This window comes from Pundamilia nyererei, unplaced genomic scaffold, assembly GCF_000239375.1.
Source record: "Pundamilia nyererei isolate P.nyererei 1_Seehausen unplaced genomic scaffold, PunNye1.0 scaffold00239, whole genome shotgun sequence".
In the NCBI taxonomy this organism is placed as follows: Eukaryota; Metazoa; Chordata; class Actinopteri; order Cichliformes; family Cichlidae; genus Pundamilia; species Pundamilia nyererei.
In genome coordinates, this window is record NW_005187640.1 from 1 (window position 1) to 17,339 (window position 17,339).

The 17,339-nt window shown below is 42.2% G+C and overlaps 1 protein-coding gene across 1 annotated transcript; it reads right to left on the minus strand.

Moving 5' to 3' along the window:
- Positions 1-19: 19 nt before the first annotated feature.
- Positions 20-17,023, minus strand: LOC102199235 (aryl hydrocarbon receptor-like). The gene is made up of 3 exons (XM_005749218.1): positions 16,651-17,023; positions 10,239-10,426; positions 20-1,983 (listed from the first exon to the last, which is right to left on the minus strand). The coding sequence occupies exons 1-3, from the start codon at positions 16,689-16,691 to the stop codon at positions 1,862-1,864; spliced, it is 351 nt and encodes a 116-aa protein (XP_005749275.1). The 5' UTR covers positions 16,692-17,023; the 3' UTR covers positions 20-1,861.
- Positions 17,024-17,339: the final 316 nt, after the last annotated feature.

The following is a 17,339-nucleotide window of genomic DNA, read 5'->3' on the forward strand; positions in this document are numbered from 1 at the left end:
ACACACACACACACACACACACACACACACACACACACACACACACACACTCCTCTCTGATAGCACAGCACTGATGCCCTCCCATGACCTGCTTCCTTCAGGGAGCATGAACAGCCACTGAAACTGACACAAACATGTCTGAACTCTTCCTGAATCATCCAGAATCAAACCAGTTAGCACCTCATGGTATCATTAACCTCCGAGCTGTCAGGGTTTACTTCAGGCATCATCTGTGTACGTCTTGGTTTCCAGACTAAAAGCAGGCAGCCTGTGTCCTGTGTTGTCGTAGCTGTTGTGTGAACCTTCACTGTGTTCATTATTAACATTACCTAAAAGGGAAAAGTAGCACAATTACTAAATTCTGCCATATTTCCTGCATTCTCTGTTTGAATAATTGACTGGCTCCTCTATAATTCACTACCATCTGATGTGAAGAACAGCAAAGGAAGAGGCTTCATACAAGAACTCCTTTTATGAAGCCTATTCTTTGGAGACAAACCATCACTGTTCATCTCCTCGCTTATTCTGAGGATCAGGAGCACGAGGAGCAAGTTCTCTGTGGAGCACCGCCTCCTGACTCATCTACAAATGACCTTTCATTTCTCACTTCGAACAGTTTGGGTAACGTACAGTTATCATGTGAAAGAAGTCTGAATGTTGGAGAAAGGAGCCTGTTTCCTCAGCTCTCCTGGAATGCCAGTGTGATGCACATTGGAAGGAAGTGGGCTGGAAAATCAAAGACTGCAGCCGATCCCGAAAAGCTCCGGCAGCCAGCAAGCTTTCTCCACACACGCAGCACAGACGGCACAGAGCTCTTATCTTTCTGTTAGAAGTCAAACTGGATTTTTGATCAATAATTTCTACCTGAAATTCCAGAAAATATCCCATAACAGCATTTCTATCAGATTATCCTGTCACACTCTCCAGGTCACCTAATTTGTATTTGATTAGAGCCGAAGTCTGTGATATTTACAGTACATTTGCACAAACTGGTCCATAAAGAGGCCGTGGATTAACCAAACCAGTAACCTGGTGGATGTGAGTCCTGGGAAGACTCCAGGCATTTACAGCCCGTTCTCACTCCCGAGGCGTAACATCCCGACGATTTGTCAAGTCCCAAGGCGTTCCTGAGGAACGAGTTCTTATGCTACGCGCTGGCTTATGGATGAAATCCAAATATAAACACTGACTTGATGAAGACTTGAGCAGTAACGTCGTTGAAGTAGCTCCAACAGACACTGAGCCTCCTGCTGTTCGTGGCTATGAGAATGACAGTAGCGCTGTTTTCACTCATGACCCAAAGACACAAAAGTGCAAATTACTGCTCCTTTACTCATCAGCTCACTGGCTGCAGCTGAACAGCTCAGGCGATGTTTAGTTGCACCAGTGTGAACCGATGTGAGGATGGCAGTGAATCATCCCTCACACACTTTGTGATTTTGTCATGAAGAGGTCACTGTCATTTTTTTACACGTCTGCCACACAAACATTTATACAAGTGTGCTTTTAAAACTTCAGGTATTTTTAAGTATAAAGAAGCTAAATCGTATTATTCCTGCACAGATGGAGTCAAACATATTTGAACAACACTGAGACGAGCAACACAGCCGTTTTAATGCAGTTCTCAAATGTACAAAAATGAAACAATGAGTCACGTGAACAGAGTAAAATGTCAAAGACAGTCTCATCGAGAGCTGAGTCCCAGAGCCTGCATGATGCTCCCAGCTGCGAATCCCTGGAACTGAATCCTAACAGCAAACTAACACTAAAGACAACATGTTTGACTAATTAATAAATAATAATATAGACAAACAGTTTTGTTGCACACGGTCAGTGATGATAAAGGGCTGCTCTGTTGTAGTCATGGTGCTTTTGGTGGTTCATAACTGACCTGCAGCAGAAGCTCACCCTCGGGCATCTTGGTATTTGTTCCTCCTGTTTTATTGTGACCATCCTTCCCTCCATTTCGATTGTTGAGGGCAACTGCAGAGAGAAACACACATGCTTCAGTCTTGTGATGTTTGCACAGCACTGCTGTTATTTTCTCCACATTAAAAGCAGGAAACACACTAACACAGCACTGTATGCAGTTTCTATGCAATGAGCAGTTTCCTCAGGTTCAGAGCTTTTGAACTCAAATATACTGTTTTTACTTTAAAACAGAGAAGAAAGACGACAAATTCCTCCTCATCGTTGTGCAGGTGAAGCCAAAGGCAACACGTCACATCCCGACGCCGTGACAAATCGTCCGTCAGGCACTCGGAGGCACGAGAGCCATTTGGAATGAATCTACACATGTAAATGTGTTTTATGTTCTGATCATGAAACACGGTTGAGGTGAGGGCTGGAGTACATGCTGGAGCGTGTTACCGCCACTAGCTGAATTCTATTGGATTCAACTGAGAATCCAAAGCATATCATCAGGACACTGAAGGGTACCTTTCGTGTTAATATGAGACAATCATCAGTATTACACGTTGGGAATGAGAATGCTAAACTTCATCATCTTTTCTAGTCTTTGGCTTAGAAAGAAGTTGGTGTGGAAGAATATTTGCCGATGCTTCATCCCCTGCTTTGTGTTTTTTGCGTTTGTCCATTATGCCAGCAGCGTCTAAGCATATATATATTTTTAATTTATACCACACCCCCTCCCTGCAATGGCTCTCTAGGTGGCGTGCCCCCCAATTTGGGAACCACTGGCTTAGTGGGAAGTTGAAGGTTGTCAGGTCAACTTTTCACCACGCCCCCTTTCTCTCTTTTCTTATGAACTTACAACATATTTATTAGAAACACACACATTTGATCATGTCCACCACTTTATTAACCTCACCTGTTTTCAAATGAGCAATTTATCTACAACGTTTTACTCCCATTGACTCCCATTAACCTGCCGCTGTGACCACAGTTTTCACCCTACAGATGCAGCTACACTCGACTCCTTTCACAGAAGCCCTTCTTCAAAGCACACCTGGTTATCTTACCTGACGCTTCAATTTGGCTACTTGAACGTGGGAAGCTGTGGGAACATCACCAGGACTTGCTGCTTGAAGTTCACTTTGGAGCGTTAAACTTTGATGTACTTTATTTCACGAAGAAATTATTTGTTAATTTGGGAGTGTTTTGGATGATAGAAAGGAGCTCTGCTGCTAAACTACTGTGGTGGAAGCAGCGTGCTTGATCCCATCAGTGGGCCCCATGTCAGCACTGGCCAAATGTATCTGGCCCAGTAACTGATAGATTAAACCTGACAAACAAGCACTGACCCTGAAAATCAGGCACTCCCTCATACTTGGCGCTCTGTCTGCCGGCTCTGCAGGCAGTTTTTATTGTAATGTGTTGGTGTACAAAATGCAGACGAGAAGCTGCAAACTAAAGGTTCATGAGCGTTCCTTCAAATGTCTGCACATATGACAGCGCCTTCAGCTTATGTACAGACTGCTGAAAGGGTTGGTCTCACTCTTCTTAAACATTTTCTTTTTTAATTAATAAAAAAAAGACGCAAACCAAAATAAAAATAGAAATAGGAGACTTAGACGCACAACTGAGAAACAAGGAACGAGTATGTCAGAGTCTACCCAAGACAAAGAAAACACATTTGAGTTTAATCATTTTCTAATCCAATTATTAAAATTAGCTGAAGTGCACATTACATACAGGAGGAGCAACTACTGACGACTAACTCTACATACAGCCGCTGTCATGGTAAGTGTGGATGTGCTGTGGTTGTACATCCTACTGTGTGCGCACCCTAACTTGGTTGTGGAAGATCTGAGGAAAACTAATGTGAAACGTCTTGATGACTAACTGCTGTAAGAAACGGATATAAAAATGACTCTTAAGTTGGACACATTTGTAACAGTTTCAGTGACAGCAGACAAGCTCGCAGCTGAACACATGAACAGCAGATGGCCCTTTATGAAGAATTTCAAGAGGTCAGTATAGCTGACCCTTTTAACAACGCTGACCCCTCACCCAGCTGGTGTGCATGCTAGCATTAGCTGATAAACTGATGGAACACGAGAAGCTGGAGAAATACCAAGGGCTCAGAGAAGAGCTCGAGAGGATGTGGAGGGTGAAGGTAACGGTGGTCCCCGTGGTAATCGGAGCACTAGGTGCGGTGACTCCCAAGCTAGGCGAGTGGCTCCAGCAGATCCCGGGAACAAGATCGGAGATCTCTGTCCAGAAGAGCGCAGTCCTGGGAACAGCTAAGATACTGCAGGACCCTCAAGCTCCCAGGCCTCTGGTAGAGGACCCGAGCTTGAAGGATAAACCGCCCGCAGGGGCGTGCTGGGTGTTTTTTTATATATAATAAATAAAAATCTACAGAGTTGAAATTGATTGAATGAATTCCCTGCCTTCACTACATGACGCCTGCTGAAAGGTCCTGTCACAACTTTTACACAGGCTAATCCATAAACATCAAACAGGTTTCCACTGGACTTCACTGTTTACATGACGCAGCCCCACTAACCTGCCACAGCTCAGGGGTTTGGCTGCTAACAAAACCAGTAAAAACTCACATCTTCTCTATTCTTGCTTCTCGTGAAATTTTTAACTGATTTAAATATTTTCATGAATCACACATAAAGCCCTACAGAGCCCAAATCCTTCTTACATAGCTCATGTTCTGAGCTTCCAGCTTCTCTAGTTATCCCATTAGAAACTACTGACTACTCCACTGCTTTACTTCAAATCCACATTTTTGAGTTTGCAGCACCAAACCTTTGAAACGACATCCCTGAAGCTGTCGTTCATTTTGATTAGTACGCATACATATTAATATTTTATCACATTTTTGGCTATAATTTACAATAACATGCACTTTATAAAGTGCTACACAAATAAGGTTACAAGTTATCATAACAATAAAGTTCACATGAGTTTGACATTTTAAATAATGCACAATTTTCTGCTCTGATATTAATGTGTAATGTCTGTGAACCTTCTCCTTGTATAAATGGGCATGCAGTAATTACAATACAACCACATCCTCACAGCCTTCCTCTCTGTGCAAACAACCAAACGATCCTTTGCTTTGCATTGACAGCATTAACACAGCACAGAAAGAGTCGATGCAAAAATGAACAGTCAATGCAGCTGCCCCACTCCCACATCTACTAACACATGCTGTACACACCAGCACACATATTAGAGAAAACTGTGCCGCCTTCCTGGCATTAGCAGGGCTGGGGGATGGGGTTAAGCCAAGTAGGAGAAGGACAGAGGATGAGGCTGGCAGAGGGTGCTGACCCCACAGCTCTACCTTTCATTTGTGGTCAGACAGATGACCTACAGGAAGGAGGGGGAAGCAGTGCACAGTGAAACAGGCATCATGACCTGTCACAAGACTTTGGGAATGGTCACACAGCTTACATAACAAATCCCAGAGCAGCAGTTCTGGGCTACAAAAGTGGGACAAACTGCAGATATTTGCAGCTGTGTGCCAGGTTTATGTGTTTTTCTCCTCATGGTTCATTTTTAATACAATATCAGAGGAATCCACAGGAAGACCCTGAACTTCTGTGGCCTTATCATCATGACAATTTTCATTCCTGCTTCCCTTTACTGCACCTGCCAGAAACAGCTCTTTAATAATGTTTTGCTCTCTTTATGAACATTATTCGTATTTGTTCATTTACAAATATAATCCACTAAAATTAAAATGACAATAGCGTGTTCCAAGAGCCGCAGCTTATCTGAACAACAAATACCCAGCTATGGATACAACAATAGGATTATTAATGTTAATGATGACAACAATAACCATGTCTGTGGTTACCTACAGGTCCAAACATGGATGGGACGACTCAGCAACACTGGAGTGAAATCAGGTTGGCTTCCTGTCTTTAAAAAAAACTGCGGGAAGCTTTCCAGGACACTGGGTCAGTTAAAGGGGACAGGAAGAGGAAAAAGGACAGAGCGTCCGGCTGCAGGCACAGACGTTTCTAAGAAACCCAGACGCGTCTTTATTGGCTCAGTTCTGTCATCTACAATCTTATCAAGCTTTTGTTTGTTGTAAACACAGTAGCAGTTGCCTCCAAGGGGATATCTTCACTATGGTAGCACAGCTGATCTAACAATTTATCCAAAAAAACAAATGGATAAATGAATAAAACAGCTGCTATGGTCACACCTACTGTGCTGTACTATATGTAGAGCATGGCTAAATGTGTGCTCTAGCCATTTGAGGACAATAGTTATAGAATTGACATCATTTTCCACATTCTGGGATTAGCTTGGAGCTCTGATAAGGCAGAAATGGATCCCCATCAATCAGGATTTGTCCCAGAAGCTCACATCCAGTCAACTGCAGGAGTTTTAAAGTAGAAGGATCGACTAACAGTGACTCCTGGCATACATGTGATTTATTTGACAGTCTTTGAAACTTGTGAAACATTTATGCTTGTTCTTTTCTATATCACAGAAACCTAGAAAAGCGAAATAGAAAGTGGCAAAGTGAATTTGCTCCACTGCCCAAACTTCCAGTCACGTTTATGACTGTAATACTAAAAGGCACATCATGCATTTTAGTAAAGCTGTTGTTGGATGTTAGTAAAGCTGACATCCATCATGAACAACCCACATCACCCACTGCATGAGTCTGTGAGTGGGCTGAGCAGCTCCTTTAGTCAGAGACTGAAACACCCTCGCTGCAGGAAGGAGCGCTTTGGCAGATCATTCATCCCAACAGCAGTTAGACTCCATAACTCCTCAATCACGATGTCATGACTCACTGGACACTGTGAACATCCACGGTCACCACTTCATGCATAATGCTTCCATGTGTACGGACATGTGCAGGTATATATGTCTGTATATGAATACATATGTATATTTAGTGTGTACATGTGTGTGTGTGTACATGTCTATACATAGGAATAGTAGTGGTACAATAGTTATGTTCAGCTATATAGTTTGTGTCTTGCATATTTCCAACCATATCCATAATCACATACTGTGTATGCTACTGTTGTATATAGTGTGTTATCTTACTTTTTTCATTGGTTGTCCTTTTTGGATTTTTGGATTTCCTTCTGTACCTGAGCTGAGGTGACGCAAAAAATTCCCCGTTTGGGATCACTAAAGTCTTATCTCATCTTATCACTGCGTCTACACTGCACGTCATCTGTGACAGGACTGCTAGAAACACATGATCTGAACTTTTTCAAACGTTAGCTCAGACTAACGGCTGAACCTGCAGCTCAGGTGGTCGAGCAGGTCATCTGCTGATTCAGCATCTCTAACAGTGCTTGGATCCAAATGCCAGACAGCAGCTGTGAATGTGTATTTTATAGCTGAGGATACGGGGGGCGGGGGGATCCACGTGTTTGCAGCGTTAACTCACCTCTCCTCAGACTGAATGAGCCCATTGTAGCTGCTGACAATAACAAAGATGGCAGCTGGCTCGGATAATGCTGTCAGCCAGATTAAATGGGCTCTGTCAGAGCTTTGTTCAGCTCCTGTGATGCATTCAATGCCCGCTCTCAGGAGATTTTTAAAGACACCTTATTGATGTTGAAAAAAACAATACTTAATGAAGTCATAGCTCTCTTAGTGTTTAAGAGTTCCTCTTAACATCCAAGCGGAGCAGAGTGCTGAAGAAGTGGCAGCATTCCCAGAGTGCTGCTAGCTCCATGCTGTCCAGGTCATCCAGCCTCGGAAGCTTCTGACAATTTGTGCTGTTTACATACAGCAAATTACAGCTGACTGCAGAGGCAGCCTGGAGCACTGGAGCTGCTTCCTTTATGTAAGAGCCCTGAGCTTGTTAATTACTTAGAGACTGTCCAGGAAGTAGGCTAATGCAGTTAGACAAGAGGTTTTGTCTATAGGCTACACTTTGACCTAATGCTACGCCAATCCACGATCAATAATTCACTGTGACAGCTTGAGGAGATACCAAATGCTTCTGTATGTTGCTAAATGTAGCTCCTGAACATAATTAAGGAAATACGTAAGAAAAGCACTTTGCTTTCTTTTCTTAGCGTACAGCCACGTGGCAAAACTAAGCAAAGCATTTGTGCAAACACTTTAAACATGCTCTAATCACCACAGCTGTAACCTGTGTGTCTCTACCAAACAGCCATTTCAGAACGACGCTGCCTTAAACAAACACTGCTCTGCCTCCATTTCATAAATTCTTTAAACTCCAGGGTTTCTCTCAATTATTCATGTTTTGGGAGCCACTGCATTGCAGCATTCGCCTCGAAAGATCGCCACCTAAAATAACAATGTTTTCATTCTGAACACCATGCAACACATACCAAACAGTTCTTAATCCCCATATATGTGAAGTCACACAGACACAGGTCTTAATGAAATGTTGAGAGCCTGTCGCTGTGATGAAGTCATCAGAAGAAGGCAGTGGGTTCTTGTCCATGTGGTGCTCTGAGATGATCTGCGAGCTGTTGGGCAACACCAAAAGAGTAGCTTGACTGTGACACAATCATCACGGCTGAAAATAACTGAGGACATTTAAAAACAGCTGCTGCTTTCTGTTCACAATAACAACACATAAAAACAAATTCCAGTTTGTTTCTATCTGGTCTTTAAGTCTGAAGTCATTAGCCGTTTTCAGGTCCAAACTCCGCTTCAGGTCCCAAAGTCAAACGAACACGACAACATCACTGAGAGTCCATCCATCCATTCGCTTCCGCTTATCCTTTTTCAGGGTCGTGGGGGGCGCTGGAGCCTATCCCAGCTGTCATAGGGCGAGAGGCAGGGTACACCCTGGACAGGTCGCCAGTCTGTCGCAGGGCCAACACACAAGGACAGACAACCATTCACACTCACATTCACTCGCACATTCACACCTGACAATTTGGATTATCCAATTAACCTATCCCCACAAACTGTCAGTTCTTTCATCTGTAAACGTGAGGGTTCCTGATGGTTAGAGACAAATGTAATCGCATGGCAGGATGCTGTAAACGGACCAAACTCCAGTCAGGAGAACAACTGAGATAATCCATCCACAGTACGAGGTTAGTCATTCATATACTGCTGCATGGGCTGTAGTTACATCAGAGGGGTTTAAAAACTGAGCTTTAAAATGAACAGTGGTAATTAATAAACACAGAGTAGTTTGGACCCAGAAGCAGAGTTCATATGTCATCAACAACCGGATTGGTTCACAGGGAAGCAGTGGTTAAGACAGCAAGAGGGTCCTGGTTCAAACTCCAGTCGCAGTTTGTAGTACCAAAAAGACATGAGTACAGAGAGAAACAGCAGTCTTCTCTCAACTCTACTGGTTCTGAGTGAAAGACCCTTCAAAGAGGATATTACTGTTCTAACTTAAATAGATGCTATTTTTGATTTTTTTACATATTAATATTTATTCCCCCTCCTCTTTACAATTTCAATAATATTCTACACTATCCGTTTCCACAGAAGTTGGCCTTATTTCCTTGGTGTTGTGGTGATGTAGTGAAGTGGAACAAGGTCCAAGGACCCAATCAGAACCAGCTCCAGGGATTTTCACCAAAACAAACAAACAAACAAAGTGCAAAGCTGTTCTGCAAACCTTTCACCATCAGTTGCTGAGTAAAGGTCTAACTACAAGAAATCCACCAGTGACATTTCACATTTTTCTAACTTTTTTTATAGCTGTGAAACAACAACTGTATTTTTGATCAGTCCAGTTCATCTGTTACTTTTTTATCAGAGGATTTTACCATACATACAGATTTCCACCAGCTCATCCTGCACTTTGCAAAATATTCACCTGTTTACAAATGTGCAGACTATTATACGCATTATTGTCATTGTGCATTTATTCCAACACAGGATTAATACTATATCCATCTGTGAATGGATGAACATCTCACGGCCCATCTGTGCAGAGCTGTACATTGTTGTTATTTAGTGTATGTGTCTATTCACGGCTGTTTTTACACAGCACCTGTCGTCCACCAGGTGTGGAGCCAGTTTTACCTTGCAGTAGTCTCTCCCACAGCCACCAGCTTCAGTGGTTTTAGGGCCCAGACATTTTCTGGTAATAGCATCAGGGAACCTCTTTTTACACTGGAAGTCGATATCCAAAGGTCCAAATATAAGGCAAGTGTTGGCTTTGGCATTTGTCCTGCTTTCAATCACTGCGCTGAGCTACGCTAACCGTTTAGGAATCATAAGTTTTATAGAGAAATACCAAAAACCTTTCACTTTCTGGGAAAAGAGTTTGTGACTTACAAAATGAATGTCTACTGCTTAATGCCATTGCTGCGATCAGAAGGTAACTTTACCAGAGAAGAAACTCTTGGCTCGTAGGTAGCTGACACTTAGGCGGAGGATGGACAGTTTATCCAGACTGGTGGTGACCTCTTCAGGAAACGGCAGCAGACTGGCCAGCCGCTCCAGCTCCCCGTTTAGCCTGTCTCTATGTCGTTTAGATGGATTGGACTTGGATCCCGCAGTTGGTGGTTGCTTCACCCTGATTAGAAAGCAAACAAGAACCATTGGTATTGCTGTAGGTAGATTAGATCTGGTTCTTCGTGTATGCAGCCTGTCTTCTGTATTATTTTTACGTGTAGACTCGCTGTGTATCAAAGACAGACATTGCTCTGGGTCTCAAAAGTGTGGTCAAGTAAAGAAGTCCCTTAAAAATTGACTTTCATTCCAATAATCAGCAGAGAGCGACCACTCCAACAAGACCTCGGGAAACTCTTTCTGACAGCAGATGTAAAATGTGCTTAATACAGATAATAAAGACATAAAGACCCTCCATATGTTTACAGTGCAGTAAGACAGTTTATTGTCTCAATCACTTGGTTAAACTCTAAACTAAGCAAAGTGAATCACATTCTGTGACTTCAAGTGACGATGGGTGAAATAAGTGCCTGTGGTGGGAAGCAGGCAGCCTGAGACCCACTTTTCTCTGCTTCCAAACGAGTGACAGACGTGACCTTGAAGCCGTCGCCTTCAAAATGATGCACGACAAGTGATGTGTTTTTGGTGTGTTGGAGCTTTACTGACGACAGCGTGCAAATAATATTGTACAGCGGAAAGATAAAGTAGGGTGTGATTGAAGGTAGGTCTACCTTCAATCATTACTATATAAGTGAATTGTGTACCTTGGCTTCTCAGTCCCCTGTCACATTTCAAAAAGCCAAGATGGTGGCCCAATGCACTCCTAGCCTGCTCAGGTTGTTCTTTTATGAACGGTCTATGGTTTTCCAGCCTGCACAGTAAGCAAACACTGGCATTTGTTGTGTGAAGTAATCCTTTAACAACACCCATCTTAATCTATCTGGCTGTGACTGAAACCAACAAGCTTTCAGTTCAATCAGATTTGAATCGTTTCTTCCAAGCGACGTGTAACCCATATCAACTACTCCCTGTCACATGACCCACGTCAGCTGATTTGAGGTCCCTCTCCTGATTGGCTCCTTCCACGTCGCGGCAACTCTGAAAACCGGCTGTGGAGCGATACTTCCGGGTTCGACTCCTGCTGTGGCTGTGAGCTCGTGGCGTTTAGAACAGCGTTGGAAAACAAAGCGTTTCTCCCCTCAATTTATCTATAAACTCATTTCACCTCAGCGGTAAGTGTCCTTAATATCTACCAAAAACAACCTTTTGGTTGTCAGTAACCAGTCGATCTTTTTCGCGATTAAAAAATGACTTTGTTCGGCGGCGTTCCCATCGCGAGCAGAACTCCGGTTCAAAAACCGCTGTTTTTGAACACCTTTATTTACTTAAGCACTTTAATGGGCTTACTTTAAAACAAAGTGTGATTGAATGATTATTGTTATGTGTTGCCTTGAATTCGGCTATGCTGTCTGTTAGACAGTTGTTTTTCTTTATTGTTGTTTTTGTATTTGTTTGTAGCGAACGCTACTGGAATGTATAGATTAAGCTACGTAGCCGAGATGATTAATAATTTAACTGTTGTACATTGATTGATGATGATGATGATTCATGATTTGCATCGTTACATAGACTTTCAGAAAAATATATTTGTTTACCGGTAAACTGAATCGAACTTGATGTGCTAATAGACATTTTTCTGACCTACGTGTAACCCAGAGTAATTTCCTGCACTAATTTCCTGCCATTGAACGCATCACAAATAAATGACTCCAACCACATGACTTTGCTCAGCCAATCGGATAGCATGTAGGTCATAGTAAGCCTGTCCCGGCTTCCTCCCGTCAGATGCGTGGAGGCAAGCCATGTGACAGAGCTGTTGCAGGTGTGTATTGGCAAACATTTGCTTTTCCCGTTTTAATGCATTTTTTTAACACCAACTAACTTATGCAACTTAGATGCTGATTACTGTGAGCCAGAGCCATAATGTTGTTGTGCACTGAACAGAACGGAACTGCTGAGTTTGAACTTTTAATTGACTGCTTGTATTGCTACCAGCTGACGCTAATTGGCTGCTGCCGGTCCAAACAATTTGATTTTGATTTGACCGATAGTTGTTGAATAACAAATGTTGTGGAGCTACATAGTATGTATGTAGCAGTTGAAATGTTTCAGTTAAATCCTTATTGGTTATATTATATTTAACCAATTTATTTATTTATAAATTGTGCGCACAGGAACAAGAATAACATAGCATAGCATCTTTAATTATAACGCACTTTACATCCAACTATGTTGACCAAAGTGCTACAAATATAAAACAGAGGAAACAGTTTAAATTGCATATAAAATATCTTAAAATTAAAAGTAATATAATTAATAAGAAACGTATTAGGAGACATCAACAAGTCCTGCTGTGCTAAAAGCCAAGGTAAATAAATATGTTTTAAGACGTGATTTAAAAACAGATAAGGAAGGTGCCTGTCTAACATGTAAAGGCAACTCATTCCACAATTTTGGTGCTGCCACAGCAAACTCTGAGCTTACGATTAGTCCTGGGCACGCTCAGGAGGAGCTGGTCTGCCGACCTGAGGGACCGGGAAGGTATGTATGGATGAAGAAGCTCAGAGAGGTACACAGGGGCAACTTAATGTATTTGGCTTAATTGGCTGTGATTTCTTATTGGCCTTGTTTATTTAATGCAGGCCAGGTGAACCTTTTTTTGGGGTATGAAAAAGGATGGCGAGCCAATGAACTGCTAGGAGCAGGACTCATTCTGCAATTGAAGCTTCCACTGGTTGGGTAGGAAGCTATCAAAGACGACGCTCTCTCCCCATTTTCCAAATACACTGATTTCCGCAATCATACACACCATTCCCCTCATTTCTGGACAATAGCGCTTGGACATCTCTCATGGACTTCAGTGTGGATCAGTGGATTTGATATTAACATGTAGTGTCTATGGGGGAACTGTTTTTTGAAAATGTGTATTGCTTGGTATAAGCCAGAAGAATCTGCTTAGTTGTCTTTGTGCACCCTCACTGGGTTTTGATTAATTGGACAGCTGCAGCAGGAGTGATTATTTAAGTTTTTCTTTTGTTATTTTTCTTTGGGGTTTGGTTAAATACAAGGTACCTGCAAAAACATTTTTGTGTATTTATTAATTACTGCCCATCAGCTCCAGTAGCATTCCTAAATCTTCTGATTAATGATAACCATAATATTTCACTCAATCCCTAGCCTGTATTAATTCATTAGTGCTTCATCAGTGTTACATACAGATCAGGTTTTTTTGTCCCCCTTTGAATTGATCATCTTCATATTGAAGTGGCCGGTAGGTAGCCGGTAGGACCATTCTTTGTTTTGTTTTTTCCCCACTTTGCTGTCTTTGGATTACAGACATTTCCCCATTGTATGAAGATGGACCCTAAGGAGGAATACCTTAAAAGTGAACTTTAAAAATAATATTTTGCCCTTTAAATTACAAAGAGTATTTTTAATGTGTTCAGGGGGAGAAGATGGTAGGAAATTTTATTTGAAGCATCAGTTAGCTAGGACAACACAAAGATTAATGAGTCCAACGGTTAGGGGTATACGGCTGTGGAACTCCATTATAATTGAAAGAATTGTATAAGTTTACATTGTTTTAAAAAGTGTTACATGCTTAAAACGATAACTCAATATGAAGAATGCCAATGAAATTGGAGTTCATTGAAAAAGGATCCTTTATAATTTTTGTTTTATTTTTCTCCTCGTTACTATGTGGAGTGGTCTATTCTGATTGTAAATTTGTTTGGTTTGTTAGGACCGGAGAGAAATGTTAATGTTAGTTTGTTCCCTGATTTTTGGTGCCCACTTGTAATATAAGTTGGATTGTAGATAGGGGGCGGGGTTTAATAAGAACATTTTCTTCTTCCTGCTCCTTTTCACACATGGTTGTAGTGCTTTATTGATAGAAAGTGTGGTTGGTTTGTTTGATCTGTTGTGTGAAATAAATAAATGAAAAGGACCAAGAAGGACTCTTGCACAGAAAAATCACAGCTTTGATTTATTACTTAATTGTGGGCATTTATGTTGTGTGTTGTATTATTTTTGTTCCATTTCCCCCATTAATATATTTTTGGTACAAGATATTGCAGTCTTTGGTCTCATCATTCACACCATCTAGGCTCCATAAAGAACTATTTCTTCTGCGCGTCAGTCGGTAAACTATCCATTGCAATAAAACGAGCCCTTCAATAACTTTGCGTTACAGACGTGTTTATTTGCGGCTGTAACTGGTGCTTTCAGACTTCAGTACAATCTGGATGATTAACCAGATGCAAAGAAAGAAAGCTGACGGATCCTAATGTGAGACATCACAGAGCTCAAAGTAAAGAGTACTTTATCCTACATGCCTTCTTTCTATACTGTACTGTCATAAAGGAACATGGTAATACGTGACTTTATTGTTCTAATGTTAGAAAATCCAGTAACTGATAATGTGGATGGTCTTGTCAGTATATATACTACATATATTTTATAGTTTGCATTAAAAGAGCAGCCAATCACATGCTCTGAACTTCAGTGCTGGGTGGGCCTCCCTGTCGGCCTACATTTAAAACACTGAACGTTTCTTTACTTCAATTCCAAATCAAAGCTGAAGTTTCACATGTTTTTGTTTTTTTTCCACACTAGCATGGCAACGATGCGAGTATAATACGACTACAACGACCTCTCCTAACATCACAACACATGGATGGATGGAGATCTGTTTATCCTGCACATCAGCGATAGCAGCTTGATATGCAGGCGTGTCTTTTTCCTCTTCAGTGCTGCACCACGTTGTTATTTTCACTCAAATTCATTCTCTGATTTGATATTTTCTGAGTCACTTGAGTCACATAAACATTCAGCGTTGCTCAGTCGGGAAATGTGTTTGCGTGGAATCGTCACGCGTCATGTTCTCAGAGTGAAACAAGCTCGGGGAGTCAGGAAGTCTGTCCCTGTTTCAACACAAACGTAACCAAATGCTCATCTCAGTGACAGTACGTGTCAGCAAGAGGAGAATTATAGGCTGTGTTTAGGAGCTTTACTGACACTGAGGCCGTTTTCAAGAATTATGCTGCACCACTGATCCGTTTCTGAGCTTGAGTTCTGTCACATTCATGGGAGTCAGTCATTTCAGTTCTGACCAGCAAAACCACAGTAACCTAGAAGGGCTCAGTGTTCTCATCATTTGCTTCTGCAAAGAGGACTGGGCCACAGTTCCTCCACAGCGAAGTGAAACGGTCATCGCCACTTATCAAACACTTGGTTCAGGGAACGATTACGTTTTCCACACAGGGCCGGTTGGTTTGGTTCGCTACTTTCCCTTAATTCATGAAATCATCACCTAACAACTGCATTTTGTATTAACTGGATTCTGCAGTCAGATAAACATTCAGCCTGTTTAACCCTGACAACAAGTCCGGTTTGTCTAATAACATTTATTCGATAAACACGCTAAAAGCTCAGACATCCGGAAGGGGGGAAATGGTTTTATAGCAGCGCATTAGCGGAGAACTGAACGCAGACGTAACGATTTTAGATATGATTACTAATTTTTAAATAATTATCATATGATGACTTTTTAAATAATTCTCCGCAGCTTTCCCAGAGTCGGATCACATCCGAGCAGAACAAAGGCCTGCGGAGGATGCAGATCATCTCGGTGCCGTTTCCCACAGTTTAAAGCTGGAGTGTGACCGTGACGCCACTGACCGCTTGGAATCTATTTTAAAAGATTATTATTATTATTATTATTATTATTATTATTATATTTTTTTTTTTGTACTGAAAGGTTCGTGAGTGTTTGAGTCGCGTTAATGCGATTAAAAACAGATTAGGGCCTCTTACCAAAGGCCTTTTTATAAAAAGATTTGAAATGAAATGAAGCCGAGTTTTACTGAAGCAACAACATAAAAACCGAAGATATCTTCAATATCCCTGCAAAAGGAAACGAAAGCGGAAAACGGCCCAGCTGGTTGTTTGAAGGGCGTTTGACAGAAAATAGCCGAGCAGTTGTCCCGTAAGCCTCGAGGCCCGGAAAACGTTGGGACAATAAAATAATTCATGTACAATAATTCACACAAGTGTGGCGTTATCATTAACAGACAGAAATCATGTTAAAGAATGAGGCCACAGCTGCAGGCCTGCGATAATCCGCACTGAACATCCACCGACCTGATTCAGCATCGTCAGCAAACAGATTTGTTTCCATGAATTTAGGACGACAAAGAAACAAATCTTAATTACGAAACACAATAAATGTGACGTGGATGTTAGAATAGACGGAGGGAAACCTTCAAAGATGAAACGAGAGAAACTTACACTCGCTGAACGGGTTTTCTCCTCTTGCGTCCTGCATACATGGCTGTTACTCTTACGGAAGCCTCTGGAGAATCCGTCTTTCTGCGCTACATGTGCAGAAACTCTGCTTGTATCCTCCGCATCAACTGGAAAAGCAGGATCGTCAAATTAAAATATGTGATAAAGAATCCGACCTGCCATAAACGAGAACATCTAGCTCCGCCTAAACATCAACTTGTTATGAGTGAGAAAGCAACGCAGTTTTGCTCCTGAGGAGAAGCAGTGCGCACTCTGCTCCACTTTCCAACTGCAGCTCAAAGACGCGCTCCCGGTTTTCCCATTTACTCAGTGTCCTCCAATTAGGCTGGACAGCAGTTACGAGATGGACAGCGGGTGCGCGCATTCCACTGGCAGGTACGCCCCATGCAAATTTCTAACGGATGCGCGCTTCATGGGATGCAGTTTGGGCAGCGGGGATGCGTGTGGGAAACGTGCGCGTGCACATAGGAGAGTCTCCTGGAAACACTAGCACGGCGAGTTCACGCAAGCGCGTTCCCGAGCGAGTCCTGGCGTCCAATCAGCGCACAAAGCAGACGCGGAGGGTTATGCGGAGGCTGAATGTGGGACAGGGGTCAGACTCATATATGTCAGGGAGTTTATGCGGACGTTGATAACGTCTGTGATGGGACAGAGGGACGAACGTGAGCGCA